The 25,238-nt window shown below is 34.3% G+C and overlaps 4 protein-coding genes and 1 pseudogene across 5 annotated transcripts; 2 read left to right on the plus strand and 3 right to left on the minus strand.

The window, feature by feature from the left end:
- Positions 1–519: 519 nt before the first annotated feature.
- LOC123212862 (zinc finger protein JAGGED-like) lies at positions 520–2,765 on the plus strand. The gene is made up of 5 exons (XM_044632088.1): positions 520–759; positions 886–983; positions 1,225–1,356; positions 1,495–1,585; positions 1,825–2,765. Coding segments are annotated over exons 1-5 (849 nt in total). The 5' UTR covers positions 520–757; the 3' UTR covers positions 2,351–2,765.
- Positions 2,766–10,195: 7,430 nt separating this feature from the next.
- Positions 10,196–14,373, minus strand: LOC123214689 (IST1 homolog). The gene is made up of 6 exons (XM_044634630.1): positions 14,110–14,373; positions 13,701–13,833; positions 13,511–13,614; positions 12,017–12,188; positions 11,754–11,894; positions 10,196–10,880 (listed from the first exon to the last, which is right to left on the minus strand). Exons 1-6 carry the CDS (start codon positions 14,157–14,159, stop codon positions 10,497–10,499), a joined length of 984 nt encoding a protein of 327 aa, XP_044490565.1. The 5' UTR covers positions 14,160–14,373; the 3' UTR covers positions 10,196–10,496.
- Positions 14,374–15,375: 1,002 nt separating this feature from the next.
- On the minus strand, positions 15,376–19,035 carry LOC123214023 (caffeoylshikimate esterase). Of its 2 annotated transcripts, XM_044633707.1 has the most exons (8): positions 18,679–19,033; positions 18,511–18,540; positions 17,973–18,102; positions 17,731–17,877; positions 17,496–17,626; positions 16,204–16,341; positions 15,841–15,939; positions 15,376–15,768 (listed from the first exon to the last, which is right to left on the minus strand). In XM_044633707.1, the coding sequence occupies exons 1-8, from the start codon at positions 18,985–18,987 to the stop codon at positions 15,559–15,561; spliced, it is 1,194 nt and encodes a 397-aa protein (XP_044489642.1). In that variant the 5' UTR covers positions 18,988–19,033; the 3' UTR covers positions 15,376–15,558. The 2 variants fall into 2 exon arrangements, with proteins under 2 accessions (XP_044489642.1, XP_044489643.1); XM_044633708.1 differs by lacking the exon at positions 18,511–18,540 and having other exon boundaries at positions 18,679–19,035.
- Positions 19,036–19,963: 928 nt separating this feature from the next.
- LOC123214024 (pentatricopeptide repeat-containing protein At1g08070, chloroplastic-like) lies at positions 19,964–22,023 on the plus strand. Its single transcript, XM_044633709.1, has one exon. The coding sequence runs from the start codon at positions 20,292–20,294 to the stop codon at positions 21,906–21,908; it is 1,617 nt and encodes a 538-aa protein (XP_044489644.1). The 5' UTR covers positions 19,964–20,291; the 3' UTR covers positions 21,909–22,023.
- Positions 22,024–22,119: 96 nt separating this feature from the next.
- On the minus strand, positions 22,120–25,238 carry LOC123213577 (annotated as a pseudogene).

Here is a 25,238-nt window from a genome sequence, read left to right on the forward strand (position 1 = left end):
TTGTATGAGAGGTATTGAGATCAAATCAAGCCTAAAATTAGGTTGAAAAGCCACAATTAATACATTTGAGAGACACTGAAAGAAAAGGACCATGAGGAAGGAATAAAAAAACATGTGGGATGGGAAGGGTCTGTATCCCAACTTAGGTCACAAAACGCTGATAATCAGATTTTGATAGTAACAGTTCCATGACCCATGGCAAGAGCCAGGGTACAATCATCACCAGGAGAGGAGCCAAACCTTTAAACCCTTGGGACCATTAATGAAGCACATAGATAGAAGATGAGTAAATCAAAATCATGAAGTTATAAATGTATAAAGAAATCTAACAAGTATGAAGATTAGATTTGATTGAATGATTGAAGACGACCCTATAGTTCTAGGGCAATAGAGTTAACCCATCCAACATCCCACAAAAGAAACAGAAAGGTAATGTCCTTCTCAATCCCTAACTCATCTAACCAAATCATAAAATAACACCTGCTTAAGCCTCTTCTCCTTTTTAAAGTCACGAGACCACTGTCCCTTCTTGTTCTTTCAATTTAGAGAGAGAGAGAGAGATGAGTCCACAGTGGGTGGCAGAGAAAACTGATAGAGAACTTTCAAACCTCCTTTTTCTCTACCTTCACTCAACTAGCCTCTATATAGCAGTCTCAAACTGAAGTCTTATAATTTTGTAAAGCTTTACTTATATCTTCCCATCTGAAAGATTGTTTAGTTTACCTCATATTTTTTTCTGTCTTTCTCTGTCGGTACCATGTAGGTCTTCCCCACACTTCCTTTCTCCTCTTGGTTTCTTACTCACTCACTCAATCTTATGTATCCCTCTTCTCTGTTAAACTTCGTTTTTATATTTTTCTTTTGTTTTCTTCTTTAATTTTGCAGGAGACCTGAGAGGAATCCCTTGGACCTCAACAACTTACCTGAAGATTTCAGCAGTAGAGATGGCAAACAAGTTTTTGATGACTCCTCCTCAGCTTCTGGTAATACCAATTAACTTCACTAATTAACACAAAAATGAAGAAAATGAACACGTTTTCATGCTATTCGAACTTTTTAAGCTTAAAATTAAAAACAAACATGAAAAAGAAAGAGCGAAAAAATGTAGGTGTTGTTAGCATTTTATAATAAATATATTTTAAAAACATGATTCGGGCAATTAAATTAGGGCTGTGTGGTCTCATCGAAGTTACTTTTATTGGTTTTGGTTGTGTTGTGGCGCAGGCTACAGGAAAAAGAAAAGCGGCGCTAAGGATGGGAAAGATGAGTGTGGGAAGGTCTATGAGTGTAGGTTTTGTTCCCTCAAGTTCTGCAAATCTCAAGCTCTCGGGGGACACATGAACCGCCACCGACAAGGCAACTCATTTCTTCCTTTCTTTCTATTTACTTGTTCCCATTGACAAAGTTTGTGCCTTGCATACTACAATGGTCAGTGCTTTTTCTGCTGAATTTCTCGTTGAGGTTTTGATTTGTGTTGTTGCTGGTTGCGTTCAGAGAGGGAGACTGAGACACTGAACCGGGCTCGTCAGCTGGTCTTCAGTAACGATAACCTAGCAGCCGCCCAAGGGCCTCCTCCCCATCCAGGGTAAACGTTTACTTTTTTTTTTTTCTTTTCTTTTTTCTTACCAATCTTCTTCTTTTGAGGTTTAACAAGATACCCGGATATTGTTTTACTTATTTTCATCAATGGCTAACACCAAGGTAAGATTTTTCACCAACAGGAGAATAACAACAGAAGAAATATTATTATTATGATCAAGACTAGATATAGAAATGTCATCATTTTCTTCATCTTTTTTGTTTTGTTTTTATTTTTGTTTTCAGGTGCATCACCGCAGGAAGTTACCATCCAGCGGGACATATTGGAGATCCATTCAGATCAGTGTACTCGTCAAGACTATTCAGCGGTTCTTCTTCTACAATGATTCCGCCACCACCACCACCTCCACCGCCGTCGCAACCACCATACCCTTACCCTTCGCCTTCACGTCTCACATCCTACTCCACACAGTACCCTCCACATCACCCCATGAACGAGTACTACGTCGGCCATGTCCTTACCAGTCCCTCTTCTCATTCCCATTCACAGCACCCTCACCAACACCAAAACCTAAATTACATGGGCGCAGCGGGTGAATCAAACTACACATGCATTGGGGCGCCAGTGGGACACGGGTTCATTGCCGGTTCAAGCCGTGGCGGTAGCGGTGGCGCGGACTTGACTGGAGGATCATCAGGAGCGAGAGACGGGCCATTGAACAATCAGGAGGAGGGATTAAATTGGGGAAGGAGCTATGCAGCAGGAGGAGGAGGAACACACACACAACCACGTCTGGATCCTCCTTTCTAGCTAATTACATTGCGATTAAAGAATCAAAAAAAGTAATATTGTTTTTTAATATTATAGTTTAAGTAGAATTAAATGAATGAATGAAGTTGTTTGACACGGCACCCACAGAGAAAGAGAGAGACATAACAAACTGACAAATGGGGTCATGCAAGGGAGGAAAGAAAGAGAAAACTTTGGTTTATGTACAGGAGATTGGGTTTTTTGGGACAGCTTTTTGAGATCATGTACACGCTCAGCTAGTTTGGCTTTGAGCTTTGGGGATTGTTGTACTATAACCATCTGCTAAAAATGGGGACTAGAGCTTTGGATATGTGGGACAAGAAGTTAGATATGAACTGAAAGTTCCTAACTATCTTTTTGCATTTGCATGGCAATGGAGTTTGTTTGTTTAATATTTATATATTTTTCTTTTTCATTTTGTTTTACATTCTATTATATTATATGGGTTGTCTTTGTTTTAGGGTATTCTTTTATCTGGGATTGATGAATTTTGAGTGTTTCAGAATCTGCCTTTGTAAACATCTTTGACTAGAGCAGTGAGTAAGTGAGTGATGATGAGATCAGTTTGGTTACTTCCATCTCTTTCTCTTCTTCTCTTTCATTCATTCCAAATCCAAAATTGGAATCTTCTAGTTTTTGAAAACATTTATGGTTACAACATGCTTGCACAATATGGGCAATTACCAAGAGAGAAGTCTCTGCAATTCCATTAAACACTTTTTTGCTGAAAGTTTTCTGACCAGAATCAATCAAATCTGTCAAGTAAAAGTCTGTTAAAGCACTGCTTCTATCCAATTCCCTGATTTTACTTCTTGATTTTATCAACATTATAACTAGTTTAACAACATCCAGCTATTATATATATGTTTTTGTCTATGCTCATATATTAGCATTTAGAATCCAAATCTTTCCAGAAGAAAACTGTACTTTCAATATACTGACCAGGCTTCCACCTATGCACATTGCAACTTTTGCTACTTCTTTGATGAAGCTGGCATTACGAGATGGAAAACGGCATCATCTCACAATAGTGCTAATTAATTAGCAATTGAATGTACCATTTATTGATTTCGCAATTTCATTGAGCATCTTGTATTGTATGTATATATACAGCCTGTACAAGTTTTATATTTAGATTTTAAGTTTCGTGTGTATATAAATGTAAATGTTATATATATGGTTAAGACTTTTCTTTTATCAAACTCGCAGATGTTGCATTTGAAAATTCAATTGACGACTAGTAAATTGGTGACACATTAACCCATAGTTCAAGAAGAAGTTTTATTCAAGATACAATTTTATCCATAAACTACAAGTAAGAAACACTAGTCTACTCAGACAGAAGTTACAAGTAGGAAACATTGGTCTACGTCTATCTCAACTTCTACAATTTACTTAACATTAAATAACAAATTTCTATTATCTTGGAATCACTTCCCACAATTTCAATGGTTCACAATTAAAGTGTAATTATTTTCTTACTATATGAGGATCATGATGATGTTCATAAAGTCACAAACTTTCTAGCTTCACAAAAAAGTTTTACATGTAAACAGCCTTCGTTTTATAAATTTTTAACAATGGAAAAATGAAGAGAGAGAACTAGTACTCAATTAGCACTTTCGCAGTGTAATACAAATTTCTTGCTTACTCTACCGTGATAATATCACTACCATGGATGTATATTCCTGGTATTTCTAGCCAAGCAACATTATAAACCAATGTCAAATTTTCTTTTGTGTTTCTTCATAGAAAACTCAGTATGTGCAGAAGATCACTTATCACCACCGGCAAATATCCTTATTATTGGTGCATATCTTATCACCACCAGTAAATATGTGCAGAAGAAAACTCAAATATTGACAATATGAAATGTGAAAAAAAGACTGATAACTCATGTGGGTTCTTCATGAATCACAGCGAGATTGCATCATGTTTATTAAAAATATTGCATCTGATTCCCTGTTCGAGAAGAAGATAACATAAAATGATGTCATTGTCACAATTCAAAAATTAATTGTTGGCAGAGGATTACAACAGTCAATTAATGAGTCAACTCAGACAAATTAACAGTTAATGCTTTCAAATTCATCAGCTCAGGTGATCTTGACTGCATGCTTTGCTGTCTGTTCAAGTCTAATTAATAATGATTAATTACTTAAGTAGATATTCTTAAAGAAACTTGACAAAGATCATGTTAAAATCCGTTATATTAATTACACACAATCAAACTTCAAGAAGAGGTGGAGAAAATTCATATTAAATAATAAATAAAGAGCTTTGATCTTTGCTTGTCAGACTGAGAGAAAACAATAGGGTCAGCCGCCCTCTCTGCAGTGGAGCCGCATTTTGGCACGAATAACCCTATAGCCTTTTTGTTAATCTTGAACATTAAAAATAAACAAACTATTTTGAAAATTTTAAACCGCCCTCTCTGATATTTTTCATATTTTGAATCAATATAAAAGAAAGAATACATTTGAATCTAATGCATAACACATATATAAATGTTTTACTTCCAGAAATGTTCTCCATTATGATAAAAAATGTGTATAGATTATAGAAATATAAAAAATTAAAACTATTGGAAAAATCATGCTATATATTATATATATCATTTTTTGATTGTTAATTTTTATTTATAATTACAACATAAGAGTGATATTACACATATCATAATGTATGAAATTTCTGAGACAATTCAACACAGCCTGGAAGCCTGAAAAGAGGTACACAAACAGTGGGCAGATTTTGCACCTGGATAGAGGAGTCAGAATAAAGAATTTCAGATACTTCAAAATTGCAAAAAAATAATAATAATAAAAATAAAATAAAATAAGGATTGGTTCAAGATTTTACAGATATGGAGCCTCTCTAATGGGCAAATTGATAATTTTCATCGTCAAAACTACAAGGAATCTAATGTAACCCTAGCTCTCGAAGTTGCCAAGAAATAGGCTAAGGGTCCACCAGTTGTTTAGTCTGCATGTCAACCAAAACACAGACCCCTCTTAATGGTATTGCTTGACCTAAAACGGATTGCCCATCTCAAAATGCACCAACTGCAAACAAAAACGAAACACTCTCACATTCTTCAATAATCTCTTGTTAAGTTTATTAGCTCTATAGTATATCAAGTCTTTTTCATTTTTAATTGTATTCATATATGAGCTTAGTTGAGCGATTCCCAATGAGAAATTTTAATGACTTGCATAGACATACAGTAGTACACTGAAAGGATTTAGCATGCTAACTGCACCCAACCCACAAAATGGCACATCAAGACACTAAGGTTTTTAGAGCGAAGCTCGAACAAAACACCAATCTCTAGCGCTTTTATGTATATATATATATATATATAAGTTGTATTTGAATATTGAGGCTGGGAGGGATAGAAAGAAGAAAAACTGGTTAACAACTCTAGCTCTATCTCTTTCTCACACAGAGGATCTTTGCCAACCAACAGTTCCGTACCTTTCTCGAATATATCTTGGGATCGTACCGGTGATGAGATGAGAGAGGGAAAGAGGAAGAAGAATTGAACTTGATTATTATTAATTTATAAATATATATTATATATATAGAGAGAGAGAGAGAGAGAGAGAGAGAGAGAGGGAGACTGCAGGTGTTATGTATGGGTGATAATTTACATAGACATAGGGTAGAACTACACAAAAAAAGTTGCAGCTAACTGTCAAAATACTGAAATATGAGAGAACAGAATTGAAAGATTGAATAGAATATGTATAGTGGAGGAAGCAAAAGTAGCTAGACGGCTATAGGCTGAGCGAGCTGCTTATTCATGCAATAACAAGCGAGGGAATGTTTAAAGCTGCAGGCAGGCAATGAGCTTTATTTTTTTCATCCATTTCATTTCAATCTTTTAAAATATAACCTTATAGTCTTTGTCTTTTTCCACTGTTTTTTTTTTTCATCACTAACTTAATTCCTACCTAGCTCAATCCTTATGTCTTAGTTGAAAGGTATATGAATATCGGTAGCATGATCTCTTGTGAATTAAATGCTAAGTTCAAGGGGAATGCAGAAGACTATTACAATATGTGACATTAATGGAAATCAATGAAATGAAAACTCAAAAAAGTGTAACTAAACAGAACCAAAGAAGGAGGTTGCTACATTTTTATGGGACATGGCTATATATAGCTAGTTAGAACAGTGAATAGACGTATCTTGCAATCGATTTTCCAGCTAGTGAAATTTGTAATCTAGTACTCTACATAGACTTCGCAGTCTATATTTAATATGTTCACACCTTCGGCCCCATGTATATTTGTTTCTCCATTTTGATTTTACAAATTAAATACTTACAATGTGTTCAAAAATATTTAAAAAAAAAAAAACATAAAAACTAATTGAATCGAAGTAAGACCAAGTTTCTTATTAATATTTTGATTTTATATATTTTGTTGGTTTTGACATTTACATACAACAAATATATCGAATCATGGAGAGAATTCAATGCAAAAATATACACAGGTACTGAATAGTCAATTTTTTAAAATGGTTCTCTTAAAAATATTAAAAATTTACTTTCACGATTATAATATTGATGGTAATGTAAACAAGAATTTGTATTACAATGCAAGAATGATAACTGAGTGTTAGAAGCATACCTTCCTTAACATATTCAGTGTTAGTAATATATGCTAATGGAAGTTAAGTTTTATATATATATACATATATATATATATATAATTGTTTTTATGATGGGGGTCATTGTGATCTTGATAGGTAAAGGATTATAATTTAATTATGATTGTTGATACTTAGAAAATTGATCTTAAGATAGTATGAAACAATCATTTAATGTATAAGTAATTACGGAAATATAATTTTTAGAAGAGATCGTCTCCTATCTAAAGCTTCTTCTCAAATTGCAAATTGGGATAATACTTATCTATTAAGTATTGATCACCTAAGTTTGATAAAAAGGGAGTTTCGACCACTTAATTATATATATATATTGTCAGAACCGTAGTTGTGGTTATGAAGATTGGCTCGCTTTGGCACACAATGAACAATCATATTTACAAAGAAGAGATAAAAAGAAGCAAACAAAAAGAAAAGCTGAAAGTGGGTAAGGCATGCTCTAATGAAAGACAGAATAAGATAGGAACATAATTTAAAGAGAAAATAATTAAACAGTGAATCTTAGACCGACCAATGGAAACATCTCTGTGTCAAAACGAAATTCAAGACGAAAACGACCCTTCACTTCAACAAAATCAATGTACCTTCTCAGTTTGCAGATCACGCGATGTATTACTTTGTTATAACAATACAATCATCCACACCGGATTATAATTTCTTATCGCGTTCTGAGGCTCAGTTGACGAATGATGATGATGGTAACTAAGGACACATCTCTTTCACTCTCTCTTGCTTCCAGTGAATATGTGTACGTACGACCATGGAGCCTTTCACAAGTGTTTGCTGTTGTTTCATGCAAGAGGTCTCTCTGTCTGAGTTGCATGAGACGGATTCTTGTTCAATTGTGATATCTATGCCATCAAAAATTTTGTCCCGAGTCAGTCCTCGGTAGGCCACTCTAGTGAATAGCGTATAATTATTAGCAAACAGTGATTTTAAGCAGTATATTCTCAAATCAAAACTCAAGGATGGCTGGCTATTTTTTAGAAACCTCACAGTTAGATATGATAATCTTGATTTAAATTTAGGGTTTTTGTCCATTCTCTATTTTAATAGGAAAAAAATTCTTTGATAAAAATAGAAAAGTAGATGAGAGTAGGGTAAAAACAAGAAAGTATAATATCCTTACAATTGAGGATGAGCCAAAGACAAAAATACATATGTCCCCTCCCTAGCTCACCCACCTCATCACCGTCTTTATTTGTATATTTTTATATTAATATATTTACTTGAAATATTAGTATATTCTTATAAATTTATATTATTTATGTTTTTTAAATTTATTTATATTTTTTGTTATACATATTAAAGTGGTTAGTATATGTTATTTGTGACTTTTGAAATAGTGGATTAGTTTTAGCTTTAGTTAATTTTGTTATTTAATATATTAATGTTGTGCTTAAATGATATAAAAAAAATTTTTTTTTCTATGAATATGAGAACAAGGAGGGGACGTTTTTCTGTAGCTAGGAGATAGGGAGATGATTTTTTTCCATAGTTATGAGATAGTGAATTCTTGTTATTCTCGTAATAGAGACGAGATTGATATCTCATACAAGAACATAGACAAAAAATTCAATCCCACCTCTTTCCGTTATCATCCTTACAATAAACTATTAGAAAAGGGTGATTAATTTGAGGATAACTAACAAGATAACTGAACAATTTAGCACTAATGAGCAATTTCCTATCATTGCGAAACCAATTTCCTATAATTTCTAAATTCATCTATGCAATACATTTATTTTTTCTATTTCAAAGATCACGATTTTACTCTTACTTATAATTATTATATTTATTAAAGTGTAACCCCCTGATATAAATATAGGCTGAGAATTAAAATAAATTGAGATCAAATAATCAATAGTCAAAAGTTAGTATTTGTTATCATTTTGTAATAAATTTCATTGGACTCAATAATAGCACAATGTAAGCCCTCATAAAGTTTTGTAAATGAATCACATAAAAATCTTTGGTGTCATCCTTTTTATCTCTATTCTTTATATTCTTACATTTGGATCTCACTGATTTGATGTAACTCTACCTCTGCATATATATATATATATATATATATATATTTAGTTATTTATTTATTTGTTTGTTTTTTTCAATTTTTAATACATACATGACTGTTCTCTAATGCACATGGCTGTATTTGGCAATCCAGATTTGTCTGTTTGTTAATATTTGTGTAAAATCCTATGGGGTTGATGAATGTAACCTAGAGAGGGTGAAGCTGTGTGGTGTTTATAGTGCATATAGGTCGGTTTGTTTGGGAATAGAAACAAAATTGTTTTGGATTTTATGTGCAGATGTCAAACAACTTTACTAATGCCTGTGTGCTTCTTGTCAAGTTTTGTGTCTCATCACTCTCTCCATTCTTCTCTTATCTGCCCCTTACTTTGCCAGCCCTGCTATGCCACTTCATGTTCCACCTGCAGATGCATTTTCACTTCCGCGAAAAAAAAGTTAAAAGAAAATGAGATTCTCAAAAAGATTCTTATCTTTATATTTCTTGAATTAGAATATTCTCCTCCTAATCTATGTGTTACATGCCATCTTACTGCATCAATGAGTGTTATGGTCATGAATGGATTTCAATCTTTAAGTTGATACACAATTTTGACAAAAAGTTATTAACAAAATAGATTGTGTTAGATCGACAAATTAAATAACATCACTGAAGAATGAATAATGTTGATTTACAGATAAACTAACTAAATTCAGATTGAGCTATCTTGTGAAAACTCGAACTTGAATTTGGTTTATTGAAACTAAACATAGATTTGAATTTAAACCAATTTGACTTGAATCCAACCCTTTATCAATCGTAAAATTACCCATACCCATATTTTTGCAAAGTCATTCATTCGCAGTTATCTAGATTTGACAGCGCTCCAAGGAGTGAATTCTTAGCATTATAATGAGTTAATACAGTGTTCATACTAGAAGCATTGACCTTGTATATATCTGCCTCTTTGACCTTCAGACTTGACTACTCAGATCATAATATCACCAAGCAGTTGACTTCTTTGAGTGCTCAAAAATTAACTCTAGTCAGATCAAGAAAGGGGGGAAAGAATAGGATTCCTCTGCTTTTGCTGTAACTTGTTACTTCTAGCAGGCAACTACTCACTGAGCATATGTAACTAGAGAGCTCATCAGAATTGTCAGTGACAGATAAGAAAAAGTACACATTTTATTCAGTTAATCACAACTTTCAGAAACAAACTGCAAAAGAAATTTTCTCAATCTTCATGGACAAAGAAATAACAATACTAGGAGATAAGATATCTTAGTAACAAATGCAGTTCTCTTCCAACTGTTTCAAATACCAAAGTAACAGTTTTAGCTTGAGTCATACATATTTCCTTTCTTCCAGCACTTAATCTTTCCCAGCTATCCCTGGAAAAGAGGAGGCTAGTGAGGTTAGATCATGAAGATATGAGATTGTAACAGGTCAATCATGTTGGTGCTATGATGACTTCCCTTCTAGTTTCAACAAACCAAATTCAGCATTCACAAGCTGAGCAGCTGCACGGGCAGCTGCAGATGCACGTTCTGCAGAGGCAATAGCAGCTCGAGCTCTTTCCAATACATCAGATGATTGTGATGTTGTCCCCATTTTAGTATCACTAACTAGAACGGCATTACTACTTTTAGCTGATTGTTCAATTTCATTAGTACTCAAAATAGGCATAATGCTTGTTGGGCTGGGAATTTGAAGGTGTTGAGATCCCAGTCTACTCTCCGAAGGCAGAATAGGATGTGCCCCATTAGAAGTTGAAGATCTTGGAGAGCTCGGCTTAATAGAAGCTTGAGGAGTTGAAGCTACACTGTATATTTCCTTGGATCCACCCTGAAAAAAATATTAACATTGAGAGGACAGAAATAACTCCAATAGTTAAAAGGCTATTACAAGCACCTAAACATGCAACAATTGTTATTTTTCTCATTTGATAAGTCCTAAATAAGCAAAAACGTTGAAGTAACTAACAACAGTTTGTTTAGTTCAATAAATACTCCCAACATTAGAGTAAACAGTTCTTCTTGGAAGAACAAACTGTCCACTTGTAATAGGTTTACAGCTACATTTGGCTAATAAGCAAATTAACTTGCTAATGTTTGATTCTACATTGGCAGGGTCGAAGGCTTGGTGGTTAATGATAATGTGTGCCCAAATTAGCACATTTATGGAGCTTCTTAATTTCTAGGCAAGCTTATATTACTTGGCTCAAGTATTTTCCTATCAACTTAGCCTTGTGAAAAGCTTCAGACTCTTTCAATTTTCTATCACCAATAGCTCAATCTTATTATGCAGTGTGCTAATCTTCAATTTGACTTTGAATCCACTGCTTTTGCTTGGCTGGTCTATCCACCTGTACCAGTCTCTCATATCCATCATTGAGATGACATTGAAATCATTCCCTGGTGAATGCTTTTGGTTAGTTCTTTGATGTTTACACAATCATTCATGTCTATTGATTTAGATTTCTTCATGCTAACCAAGAAGAATCCCGCCAATTACTACACATGCAAACCCATTACCTAGGCCATAGTGTCCACTTTTTGGAATATATTTTTTCCGTTAACTATACAATCGTTCCTAACAGTAGCAAGAAGAGTCATAATAACAAAGAGTTTTCATCATAAAGCAAAAAATAATGTCTAACAACAACACTATGGCAACTCTAAAAGAAATGAAATCTGAAACATAAATTTGATAAGATACCAGTAAATCTTCATGCTTTTTATTGAGTGCTGCTTCAGTTTGAAAGGAATCCCAAACCACATTGTACTCCTCTGCAATTTCCTTCAACACACTGAGCCTTGCCTCAGGTGATGGAGCACTAACTGAAAGTTTCTCAATTATCTGCATAAAAATAAAAAAAAGAGAAAAGAAAAAGTAGGAAAAGAAATAACAGCATGTGAGTTACAATGGCTGCTCCAATAGAAACATCACACTTGCAATTGATGTACTAAAAGCCAATTAACTGTACGGTTGACACTAGTATCTGGACGAAGCTCAGCAATAGCTGCAACATACTCCTTCCCATATTTTGAAGTAAATAAGTTCTTGATCTGCAACAAATCTGGCAAATCTGAACATCGAGGAGCAGCAAAAATAATGCTTGCAATAGCTTCTCGCAATTCTGTCGGACAATCCCTATTATGTGAAAAAAGTCAGAAAACTGGATTCAATGTAACAAAGATAGGTTACCAGTCTCATGTAAATGTTATCCATGATTACCCAATAACCTATTGGCCAAAGAAAACACAATATCCAAATATTAACAGTATCACAATTGAGAAGTGCACTCTGGAATTGTTTAACCTGAGGTCTTAAAACACAAATACCACATCATAGCACTAAATTGTGCACATTATGGATTGCTTCGACTGTTAGGGAAATATAATGCAAACCTGTTTCTACTCACCCACCATGGTTTCCATCAGATGATAGCCAAAGAAAATAACATCTCAAATGCATGCTGCACAATTTTCATTTGTAGATTTTCTTAGAAGTCGTAATTGATCCATCTCAAAATCAACTACCTTTGACCTCCATTTCAAAAAGAAACATTCAGCAATCACAAACCAGAACATTATTTTTTCTTTTACGAAAAAGTTCTTAATACATGCCTTTTTCTTCATTCTTGTTATTGTGTAGCTATTGCAAACCTCTTTCCTTAATCAGGTATTAGAGATGTTCATAATGATATTACACAGACATCACATGTTTTAGGTTTCATTTGAGCAGAAGGAGATAATAAACAAACAATGTCATCCATTGGAAGATAAAAAACATTATATGGAAGATAAGCTCAGAGTTTGTGACACCAGCTCTAGTCGTAAAACTAAGAAGTAACAGCGAAAACAAGAACTGATTGCAGAATGTTGATATCAGCAGAATACAACAGGAAAATAAGGAATCTAGGGTAGATTAAGGAAACAACTAGGATATAGAGAAAATCAACTAAACTATGAATTTGGGTTAAAATAGGGGCTAGAACACAATTGGAGTAAACATAATCAGTTCAAGGAGGAGATTGTTAAGGAAATTCAATAAGATACCAACTATAATTTCACCTCATTTGGTTCACCACTTCTGAAATCAGATGCTCCTCAGCACCATTAGTTAAATCTTAGTCACCAATTTGCTTCTCAAAAGTTAGAGTAAAAACGCATGCAATGACCAGAGCAGTACAGCAGGAAAATAACTGAAGAGTGTTTAATTTCTTAGTAGTCTTATGTAAATAAATAACTAATATCGTAATCTTTCATATTGTTAAAAGCAATTTACATTTATATCATCAAGAAAAGAAAAAAAACTCAAATATCTAAATCTAATAATGCCAAGCTTCATTGAATACCAGTTTAGTTGAGACTTTATTCTATATGAAACTGATAATAAGCCTCATGAAAAGATCAAAAGCTTTCTATTGGGATATCACTAGATAACATGAGATAAATACTTTTTGAACTTACTTCTGATTTTCAAGAATGGGAACGCGCGCAAGAACAAACTCACAGAACAGCTCCAACACTGAATATGCGGTACATATATTCTGCTCTCGTATTACATGCTCCACCTAACATTAAAACATAAAATCTAGTCAGAGGCAATTGAACGAAAATCTTCACTGATCACTCATAAACAATCATGAATGAAAATTACCCGAATTCGAGCGATTGCTTCTTGGCCAGCCTGCAAAAATTGAGCTATCTCTTTGCGCATCTGTTTGAGCTGCAACTCTCTCTTGTTTTGAAGCAATTTTATACGCGAAATCGCCAATGTTAAGCATGTTTTGCTACAGAACCAGTTACCAACCATCATCATAACTTACGGATTCAAACCACAAACAAAAATTCAATGCAATTCACAAGCTACAATTCAATTGCCAAATTTCGAAGCATAGAAAACATTAAAATGATTACAATTCACAATTACACAGAAGAATCAATAAAAATCAAGACCTTTTCATTAAAAAAAAAAAACTTCGGCAGAAAAAAAAAATCCCAAAACAATAAACAAAGATTTAAAAGTAGTCAACATGTTAATCTGAAAGATATTGATGAAAGCATACCATTTTGCACCAAAAACGCCCCTGTTGAAAAGCTGGTTTAAGAGTGACATCGAAGCTTAAAGGAAGAGAAGATCAGTGAAACCAAAGTTCAAGATTTGAAGTCAACCCGGTTTTTGATTTCCGTGTTTTGTCTGGACGACGATCTTGGACTCTGATTTCTATTTTAATTACCTTTGGACTTCCGTTACGGCATCGTTTGGCTTCTCAACTTTTTCCAGAAACGAATTTTCCTTTTTCTGGAGACAAAAATAATATTAAGTGTATCGGAAAAATAAGAATTGGATGTTAATTTTTATTTATAATAAAATTATATGTATTTGTATTTTTTATATAAATAAATATAATTTATATGTATTATAATATAATTATGTAATTTTAACATGCATATATATATATATATACACTTATTTATATAATATTTTTTTTATTGTTTTTTTTTTTAATTTTCACATATCTCATTTTCATAGATTACATTTTGCTCTTGGAATATGACTAATAAAATATTATATATATGTTAATTTAAAAATAATATGTACAAATATTGATATATTATTATATAATTAATAATTTTAAATTTAAAATAAAATAATATTTAAATTATATAATCACACATTAATATTTGTATCTTTTATTTCCACACAAAATATGAACAGAGTAAGAACTGAAAATTGCACAGAAAAGCTAACCCAGAAAGAAAAAACTACAAAAAATTAGGTTATCACTCTCTCAATGGCTTCCAATCTCTTGCTTAAAAAAAAAAAAAAAAAAAAAACAAAGAGGCTTTTGCTCTTTCCATGTTTTTCAATAGGTTTTATACACATATTTCACAATGAAGCTTGCTTGGTGGCGAATTCTTCTCATTCTTCTTCTACTATCGTTCTTTCTTTTTGTCATCTATTTTATTTTCTTTTTTTTTCTAATGAATTTTTTGCTTTTTTGGCGATTTGAAGAAACTAAACTTGGTCTAATTTATTGTAATGAATTTAAGCTAAACTTGAATTGATCATTGTTCAAGTTCAACTCAAGCTTTTTAAAATTTCTTAACAAAATTCTATTTTACATTGGTGCTGGGCAATCAGCCCCAAACTTCCCTGTGAACTCTGGTACATTGATATGATTATTGAAGTTACTCTTTTTATTTTACATTGATACCACTTTATCAAGGTGAACTTAAAATTTTTAAGTTCATCTATTGGGTATTATACACCAAACATGGCTTTGAAACCTCAGTTAGAACCTGCATCCATATAGCCTTGGAAAGTGAAGTACCTAATCAAAGCAAGGTTGCCCCAAATTTTATTAATCAGATTTCGCCAATCTCTTCAGTATTGATCATTTAACAGCAGTGACTCAAGATTTTGACAATTGAGCCTTGAGATAAGAAGAAATGGTCCATGGCGAGGTGGAGGGAGAACTACTAATCTTCTACTTGGAAATTTTCAAATGAGCTTAGCAACGGGCGTCAAGCCATGATATAATATCGCCGAGCACAGTATATATTCTGTCATCAGGCTCTCCTTCTAGAATGCAGTGATAACCTTCTTTATAAAGCTTAAGAGTTTTGTCCATGCTAGAAGCTTTCTCGTAAAGAAACCGGCTCACTGAAGGATCTGTCACTTTATCGGCTAATCCATGAAGAATCAGCAATGGAGATGACACCTGTAAGACGTGTAAATTGATCTCCAACTCTAATGCAATAAGGGCACATGGATGAGGGGATATGAAACTAACCTCGTCCAGTCGCTTCTCAATTTCCTTAGTTGCAGTTAGAAGTTCCAAACCAGTTTTTATTCGTGTTCGGTCACTGTAACAAATCACATTGTAGACAGCCTAAGACAGAAAGATGAAACAAACATGGTTTATGAGAGATTCTGAATATTACACCGAAAAGAAGATAAGAGAAGAATAAGATTCGGGTTGTGTCAGTCACAAGTCAGAAATTCAGTGGTTAAATCTTCGCCTTTTTAGACTTGAAACATATGTGTGCAAATCATTTGAACGTTCATCTGTAACATTAAAGCTAAAACCAACATATTTTCCAATTATATAACTGTGAAATGGCATTCATATTGACTGAGCGAATGAAGAACATACCATTTTTCTTTTTCTGAGGTCTCTGAAGGCTAACTCAGATAGATCTTGCTGTGGGACGAGCTTTGCTTTTGGCATAACTTTTGACAAAAGAGTGAGTCCCTTCAAAACTGCTGGTGGAGGAACCACATCTTCTGCAATCTTGCCGGAAACTTTAAGTTAGCAAACTTGTAGTTAGTTAAATAACAGAGTATATTATATTGGATACAACATCTAATCTTGACTTCCTCTGATAAATGTTAATCGAAGCAAGCAACAGAAAGAGTAGAAGAAAATACTGGCAATAATATATACCACGTGAACTTAAGTATACTAATGCCCCCACCATCTTCACATAGTTGAACTATAGTTTGCATGATTGTTATCAATTCTCAGGCTAACAAACTCATTCATGCAATCACTTAAGGCCTAGCCTCATAGAGAGAGTATTTTTTTCTAATTCTCACAAGATGAAATCAATTTATGAAATGTCAACTTCAAGGATTAGAATGCTAAACACTAAGTCAATCACCTTATCTCCTAGATTCATTGAGTGAGAGAAATCAGACTATCCATTGGTTTTTTCCATCCTTACTTGCTTTCTGAGGACTTATTTAGTCCTCGTTTCACTAATCCAAACGTATTATTTGCACATTTTAAGACAGCAGAAAACAAGTGCACAGCCTGGGAAGCTGGTACAGCCAGGGAGCCACTAAAGTTCTGAACTTACATCTTTCGTCTCTCAATATGCAGAACCAAGTGTTCTTATGTAATTCCTTAACAACATATCACAGAGATATCAAATTCTCAATATTACTGATTTTAAGGTCTCAACTTGGTTGAAACTATCAAGAGTATAGATCAGTCCGTGATAAATTTCCCAGCCTTCAAAGGCATGCAGGTTTAATTGGTGTACCATACAAGAGTAGAAGATTGTGGCATCAGTACTTTATATTTCAAGATATGTTCCACCTTGCAAGGAGACTCTTAAAATCTTGAATTTCCCAAGTACAGACTGCTCAAAGAAAGGCCCAAGCTTATGCATAATTAACCATGTGCTCCCCAGTATTGATTAAGAAATACATAATGCAGAACCTGCAACCTAATTCCATATATATATATATATTTTTCAAACTCCTTCAGACTAACCTCATCTGTATGTACAATCAATCTACTTAGTTCGACTTTAATATCAAACTTTCTATCTCACCAGAACAAGGAGTCTTTGAACAAACAAAGGCTGTGAACCTTGCACTCAGTTAAGAAAATAAAGTATTTCAAAGAATTATCCGTCATAGAGGACATTGTAGGCTTACTTTACACATTGGAGCTACAAGAATTACTCCATCCCACTCTCGTGGTTCCTTTAGATGAACTTTGAGAGTAACAGCTCCACCCATGGACTGTCCCAATATGAAGTGAGGTAACCTTCTCACTTCAGGTCGTCCTGCCAATCATGATACAAAAGAAAAATCAGTAACTAATGCATCTCAAACTAATCAATCCTGATAATCAACATTATGGATAAGGCAAGATTCACTGATATCAAACCTTTAATTTTTGTATAAATTTCAATAACATTGTCAACTAATGCATCAAAGCTTGGCACATAACCATGCAATCCTTCGGACAAACCAAACCCAGGATGGTCCAAAGCATAAATAACATATCCAGCTGCAGCAATGTATCTAGCAATACCTGAAATACCAAATAGCATTAACATTATGGCTTAATTAGAAGAATAAGCATATGATACCAGTTAAGATACTGTTCGAATAGATGAATCAGCATACCTTCAAAGAAGAAAGTGCATGTATCACCATAACCATGGCAAAAAAACAAAGATCCTTTAATCTGAAGACCTGGTTTTGGCATCCAGCTTTTACAGAAAATCTCCAGTCCCTTTGAATTCCTCTCATACCACTACAGGATTAGTTGTCACATTCAGGTACAACTAAACTTTCAAAGTCAACTTCTATTTGTTCTTTCCGGATAATAAACAAGGAATTAGATCAACTTATGATTAAAGGTACATATTCAAAAAAGGATTTTGACATCAAAAGTTAGCAAAATTGCAAGTAATTCGATTGAATCATGGCATAAAAAATGTAAATTTTTGTTGCTTTGCAATTATTTGCCCCAGAAATCTTTTTTTAGCATGTACTTATAAATTAAATAAACATAAAAGAATAAACTAATAGTGATTTAAAAGCTTACTAAGAAAATTACAAGATTCCAACTTTACACTTTCCTTTCTTTTCCTCTATCTTCTCAGGAAACAAACAGGAAATAGATAAACAAATGCATAAAAGCAAAGCAGCCAGCAATTACCTCTTCTGTTATGATCCCCGAAGGAGCATGCTAGCATATATTAAAAAGGGAAAAAAAGTCAAAATAAAATTCCACAAATCAAGCCGCTATGCTAAATCTATAATAACAATCAAACCATGAAAAAATATGATCATGATCAAAAAACAAAACAAAACAAAAAAAAGGGACCTTGAACAAGCAATGATCAAGATTTTGTTGAACTTCAGTGAAAGCAGATCGAACCCTTCTACGAGCAGGAGCAAAATCAAGATTCTGAGAAGCTATTAAGTTCAACTTTTCACTGACGCCTTCAATGTGAACTCTCTTTTCAGTATTAATCTTGGCTGCGGTGACCGAAACTGTGCGTTTCAGGTTGTACTTGAGTGGATCCCAGGTGGGCAGGTGAAGTTTTAATGGACTGATGAACGGAGAACGTCGGTCACGGTTGAAGAAAGAGAGCTCCGCCGGCTGGAATCTGAGATTCAGAGACAAGTCCATGTCTTTGACAAAGCACAGAAAATCACAAGTCGAAATCGAACACGTACATGCACTATTATAAAGTTGGACAAATAACATATAAATCCCCTGTGTTATGAAAAATTCCACTCCCCTATTAATTTACAAAAAGAAAACACATTTACCTCCTAACTAATAAATGCGAGAACAGTTTTTCAATTAATAGAAAGTAGAGATGTCCAGACGTATTTATATTCCATTAAAAATATCAAACCAAATCTAATTCAAGTGCATTTGGATTGTTCATTGTATTGGCAGGGGAGGAAAGTGTGTAACCTTTATAATAGCGGGATCTCAAGTTCACCTTGAATAATCCCATAAAGATACACGAGGCCCACGTGCTGGCGCCTTGCCTGTTTGTCTAGAAAGTACCAGAAACTACCTTACATTTTTTGAAAGGCCAAATACTATTTTCCGCCTGAACTTGGATGAAATCATTTTCTATTATTTAAATTTGGAAAGTCTATCTTTCTATTTATCATCTATTTCTTCAACAATAATCATTAAATTAAAAGATAAAATAGTTAATTTACATAAATTTACAATTTTTTAAAAATTTAATCGATGCATTAGTAACATATTAAAAGTATCAAAAAAATAAAAGATGTATGCAATTAGATGCCAATAACAATTAATTATAGCTTTAAAAATAAAGGAAAATGATGATTATAATTAATATTTATTTAAAATTTTTTATTATTTTAATAAAATATAAGTAGATTAATAATTAATATTTGTATGTATTAAGTTTATAATTTTATTAAAAAAATAAATTAGTAATTTTAATGAGTCCAGGCAATTTACACTGATAGAATGGATGAATAAATGGGAAATTGGGCTCTAAATTAGATTTTCAAACCTAAACGACGATCTTGTCATTTCATCAAAGTTAAAGTGGACCATCGTAATTTAGCCTGTCAACTTAAACGATCGGTTCCTGGAAACTTTGTTGTCTCTTTTTGTTTCATGTTATTTTATGTTGCTTGCTGCAATTGAGCTTTGTAATTTGGTTGGTGGGCAAATACAAAAACAACTAGAAATTGAAATTAAAAAAGAGATGGTTCTCTCACATTGAATTGAAATTTTCCAAAATTGCGAAAGTTTCTGCAACTTTTTGCGCAAAACCCCCTCAGAGGCTTGTTGAAGAAAAGCTCATTTCTCTCTTGCAGTTATGTAAGACCTCAAAGCAGCTCCATCAAATACAAACCCAGATAATCATTCATGGGTTAGAACACAACGACTTTATAACTCCGAGAATTATTTCAGCGTGTGCTCAGTTGAAGCAGATGGTCTATGGACGCAAGGTGTTTGATAAAATTCCTGAAGCAAACATTGCTTCATGGAACGCTATGTTTAGAGGTTATGCAATGAATGAGCTTCATAAGGAAGTTGTAGTTCTGTTTAGTCTGATGAAGAAGATGGATGTTTTGCCGAATTCCTTCACGTTTCCTGTTGTTTTGAAGTCTTGTTCGAAGATTGATGCGTTGAGAGAAGGTGAAGAAGTGCATTGTTTTGTGATCAAGAATGGTTTTGGAGCGAATCATTATGTTGGGACTACTTTGATTGAGTTATATTCAGGTGGGAATGTGATAAAAGCGGCTTATAAGGTGTTTGGAGAGATGGTCGAGAGGAATGTAGTTGCGTGGACTTCGATGATTAATGGGTACATTTCTTGTGGTGATATTGCTTCTGCAAGATGCTTTTTTGATTTGGCGCCTGAGAGGGATGTTGTTTTGTGGAACACTATGCTTTCGGGGTATATTGAATTGGGGGATATGGTGGAGGCAAGAAAGCTCTTTGATCTTATGCCAAAGAAGGATGTCATGTCTTGGAACACAGTGCTTAGCGGTTATGCTAATAATCGGAATGTTGAGGAATGCAGGAGGTTGTTTGAAAAGATGCCTGAAAAGAATGTGTTTTCTTGGAATTCATTGATTGGAGGGTATGCACACAATGGACGTTTCTTGGAAGTTTTAGATGCTTTCAAAAGAATGTTGGTTGAGCGCAATGTGTTTCCTAATGATGCTACACTTGTGACTGTGTTGTCTGCGTGTGCAAGATTAGGAGCACTCGATTTGGGTAAGTGGGTGCATCTGTATGCAGAGAGTAATGGTTATAATGGAAATGTCTATGTCAGGAATGCTTTGATTGACATGTATGCAAAATGTGGGGTTATAGAAAATGCAGTTAATGTCTTTAAAGGCATGAATAAAAAGGATTTGATCAGTTGGAACACCATAATTGGTGGTTTAGCAATGCATGGACGTGGAGCTGAAGCCTTAAATTTGTTTTCTCAAATGAAGAATGCTGCAGAAGCACCTGACGGAATCACTTTCATAGGTATTCTGTGTGCTTGTACGCATATGGGCTTGGTTGAAGATGGAATGTCATATTTCAATTCTATGGTTGCTGATTATTCAATTGTGCCTCAAATTGAGCATTATGGTTGCATGGTTGATCTGCTGTCGCGTGCTGGTCGTTTAGCAGAGGCTGTTGATTTTATTAGGAAGATGCCTATACAAGCAGATGCTGTTATTTGGGCTAATTTACTTGGTTCATGTAAGGTATATAAAAATGTTGAATTGGCTGAACTGGCACTGAATAGACTCAAAGAACTTGAACCAAAGAATCCTGCAAACTTCGTTGTGCTTTCAAACATATACAGGGACCTGGGGAGATGGAAAGATGTTGCACGACTAAAAGTTGCAATGAGAGATACCGGCTTTAAAAAATTACCTGGATGTAGCTTGATTGAGGTCAATGAAGCTGTCGTTGAGTTCTATTCCTTAGATGAGAGACATCCTCGAACTGAGGAAATATATAGAACCTTGAAGGGATTGACGAAACTGCTAAGATCATCTGGATATGTACCAGATGTTCAATTACTTACGGTAGGAACTTGACGCAGAAGAGGCAATATCAGACTTCGAAGTCACATTATTATCATGTAAATTTAGCAACATTGAGCCAAACCAAAATTTTATCGTAATGAGATCCTTTTTTTTTTCATTCTTTCAATTCTGAGCTCTCATTTATGCTATGTATTTCTTTAATGTATATAATCATCACATTCACCATATTAACTCTCATCACTTGATCATCTAACGACACAAACACAAATGATTACATACAAATTGGACAACTGAGACTTGAGATGAGAAGCAATGACTGATGGCGAGGCTATGGAAGAACTACTAATCTTCTACCTGGAAAATTTTTGAATGAGCTTAGCACCGGGCATCAAGCCATGAAATAATATCGCCAAGGACTCTATATATTCTGTCATCAGGCGCTCCTTCTAGAATGCAATGATAACCTTCTTCATAGAGCTTTAGAGTTTTGTCCATGCTAGAAGCTTTCTCATAAAGAAACTGGCTCACTGAAGGATCCGTCACTCTATCAGCTAATCCATGAAGAATCAGTAATGGAGATGACACATGCAAGACATCTAAATTGATTTCCAACTCTTATGCAATATGGGCACATGGATAGGAGGATACAAAACTAACCTCGTCCAATCGCTTCTCAATTTCCTTAGTTGTTAGAAGTTCAACACCAGTTTTTAATCGTGTTCGGTCACTGCAACAAATCACATTGTAGACAGCCTAAGACAGAAAGACCAAACAAACATGGTTTATGAAAGATTCTGAAGATTACACTGAAAAGAAGAAAAGGAGAAGAATAAGATTTGGGTTGTGTCAGTCACAAGTGAGAAATTCAGTAGTTAAATCTTGACCTTTTTAAATAAAGTGCTTTTGTTGTAGTGGAAAGCTTCTTTAGACTTGAAACATATGTATGCAATTCATTTGAATGTTCATCTGAGATATTGAAGCTAAAACCACCATATTTTCCAATTATATAACTGTAAAACGACATTCATATTGACCGAGTGAATGAAGAACATGCCAGTTTTCTTTTTCTGAGGTTTCTGATGGTACAACTCAGATAGATCTAGCTCTGGTTCGACCTGTGCTTTTGGCATAACTGTTGACAAAAGAGTGAGTCCCTTCAAAATTGCTGGTGGAGGAACCACATCTTCTGCAACCTTGCCGGAAACTTTAAGTTAGCAAACTTGTCATTGGTTAAATAACAGAGTATATTAATTTGGATACAACATCTAATCTTGCAACTTCCTCTGATATATGTGAATCTGAGCAAGCAACAGAAAGCGTAGAAGGAAAGAATGGTAATAATATATACTACCTGAACTTAAGTATACTAATGTCCCTACCGTCTTCACATTGTTGAACTATAGTTTGCATGATTGTTATCAATCGTCAGGCTAACAAACTTGTATGAGTTTGTTCATGCAAAGGTCTAGCCTTGTAGAGAGAGTTTTTTTCTCTAATTCTCTCAAGACGAAATCAATTTATGCAATGTCAAATTCCCACGTACAAACTGCTCAAAGAAAGGCCCCTGCTTATGCTTATTTGACCGCATGCTCCCCAGCATTGATTAGGAAATATATAATGCAGAACCTGCAACCTATTTCCCTTTTTTTTTCCAGGCTCCTTCAGACTGAATGTCATCTGTTTGTGCAATCAATCTACTCGGTTCAACTTTAATATCAAACTTTCTATCTCACCAGAACGAGTCTTTGAACAAACCAAGGCTGTGAACCTTGCATTCAGTTAAGAAAATAAAAAAAATTCAAAGAATTATCTGTCATAAAGGACAACTGTGGGCTTACTTTACACATTGGAGCTACAAGAATTAATCCATCCCACTCTTGCGGTTCCTTTAGTTGATGGTAATAGCTCCACCCATGGACTGTCCCAACATAAAGTGAGGTAACCTTCTCACTTCAGGTCGTCCTGCCAATCATGAAACAAAAGAAAAATCAGCAAATATTGCTTCTCAAATTAATCGATCCTGATAATCAACATTATGAATAAGGCAAGATTCACTGATATCAAACCTTTGATTTTTGTATAAATTTCAATAACATGGTCCACTAATGCATCAAAGCTTGGTATATAACCATGCAATCCTTCGGAAAAGCCAAACCCAGGATGGTCCAAAGCATAAATAACATATCCCGCTGCAGCAATGTACCTTTCAATGCCTGAAATACCAAATAGCATTAACATTATGGCTTAATTACAAGAATAAACATATAATACAAGTTAAGTTATTGTTCTACTTCATGAATCAGCAAACCTTCAAAGAAGAAAGTGCATGTATCACCATAACCATAGCAAAAAAACAGAGCTCCTTTAATCCAAACACCTGGTTTTGGCATCCAGCTTTTACAGAAAATCTCCTGCCCCATTGAATTCCTCTCATACCACTACAGGACCAATTGTCACATTGAGGTACTAAGAACCTTTTAAAGTCAACTTCATTTTTCAGATAATAAACAAGGGATTAGATCAACTTATGATTAAAGGCACATCTTAAAAAAGGATTTTGAGATAAAAAGTTAGCAAAAAGACAAGTAATTCAATTGAATTATAGCAGAAAAAATGTAAATTTTTGTTACTTTACAATCATTTGTCCCAAAAATCTTTTTTTAACATGTACCTATACGACAAATATGTAGGGTTTTTAGGGTGTTGATAATCAGCAATGCAATGAAATTTAAAAATTATAAGAACAACAATCTTGAAAACCCTAACTAGGATAATCGTTTTAACAATGATAATCACAAAACATGCAAAACACTCATAGGGTGTTTTAGAATTAATACTTGCGTTGATGGATTCTTCAAACTTCACATGGTTTGAGACAGTAAGTTAATCCAACTCTCACGAAGCGACGTCTTGGTATCCATGCGGAATACGAACAAAGAAAGAAGAAATCTAGGCAAAGAGACTATTAGGGCTCTTGATTGGAAACATTGTTCATGGTAGAAGAAGAGAGCACAAGAATGATGGTGAGGGTTTTATGTGTTCTATGTATTACATATTTCAAACTCATGTTTTATATTTATATGTGCAGGTGTCCGAGCATGATTGGAATTTCAACCAAGCACGACTCCCTTCAACACACATGCACGACTAGCATGTACAATGCACAATTGGCATTCCACCAAAGAATTTGCACAGCCAACATCACATGTGTGTGCTGGCTGGCATGGCTTTTCCATCACAGTGTCAACTAACATCATGCATTTGCATGGCCAAAACCATCACACCAAGTGCACGGTTGGCACTATTAGGTGCATGGCTATGCACTTAATCCAAGTGTGGTCAACTGTATCCTTTCAACCCTAAATAACAAACCCAATTCAT

Source organism: Mangifera indica, chromosome 4 (genome assembly GCF_011075055.1).
Source record: "Mangifera indica cultivar Alphonso chromosome 4, CATAS_Mindica_2.1, whole genome shotgun sequence".
NCBI lineage: Eukaryota > Viridiplantae > Streptophyta > Magnoliopsida > Sapindales > Anacardiaceae > Mangifera > Mangifera indica.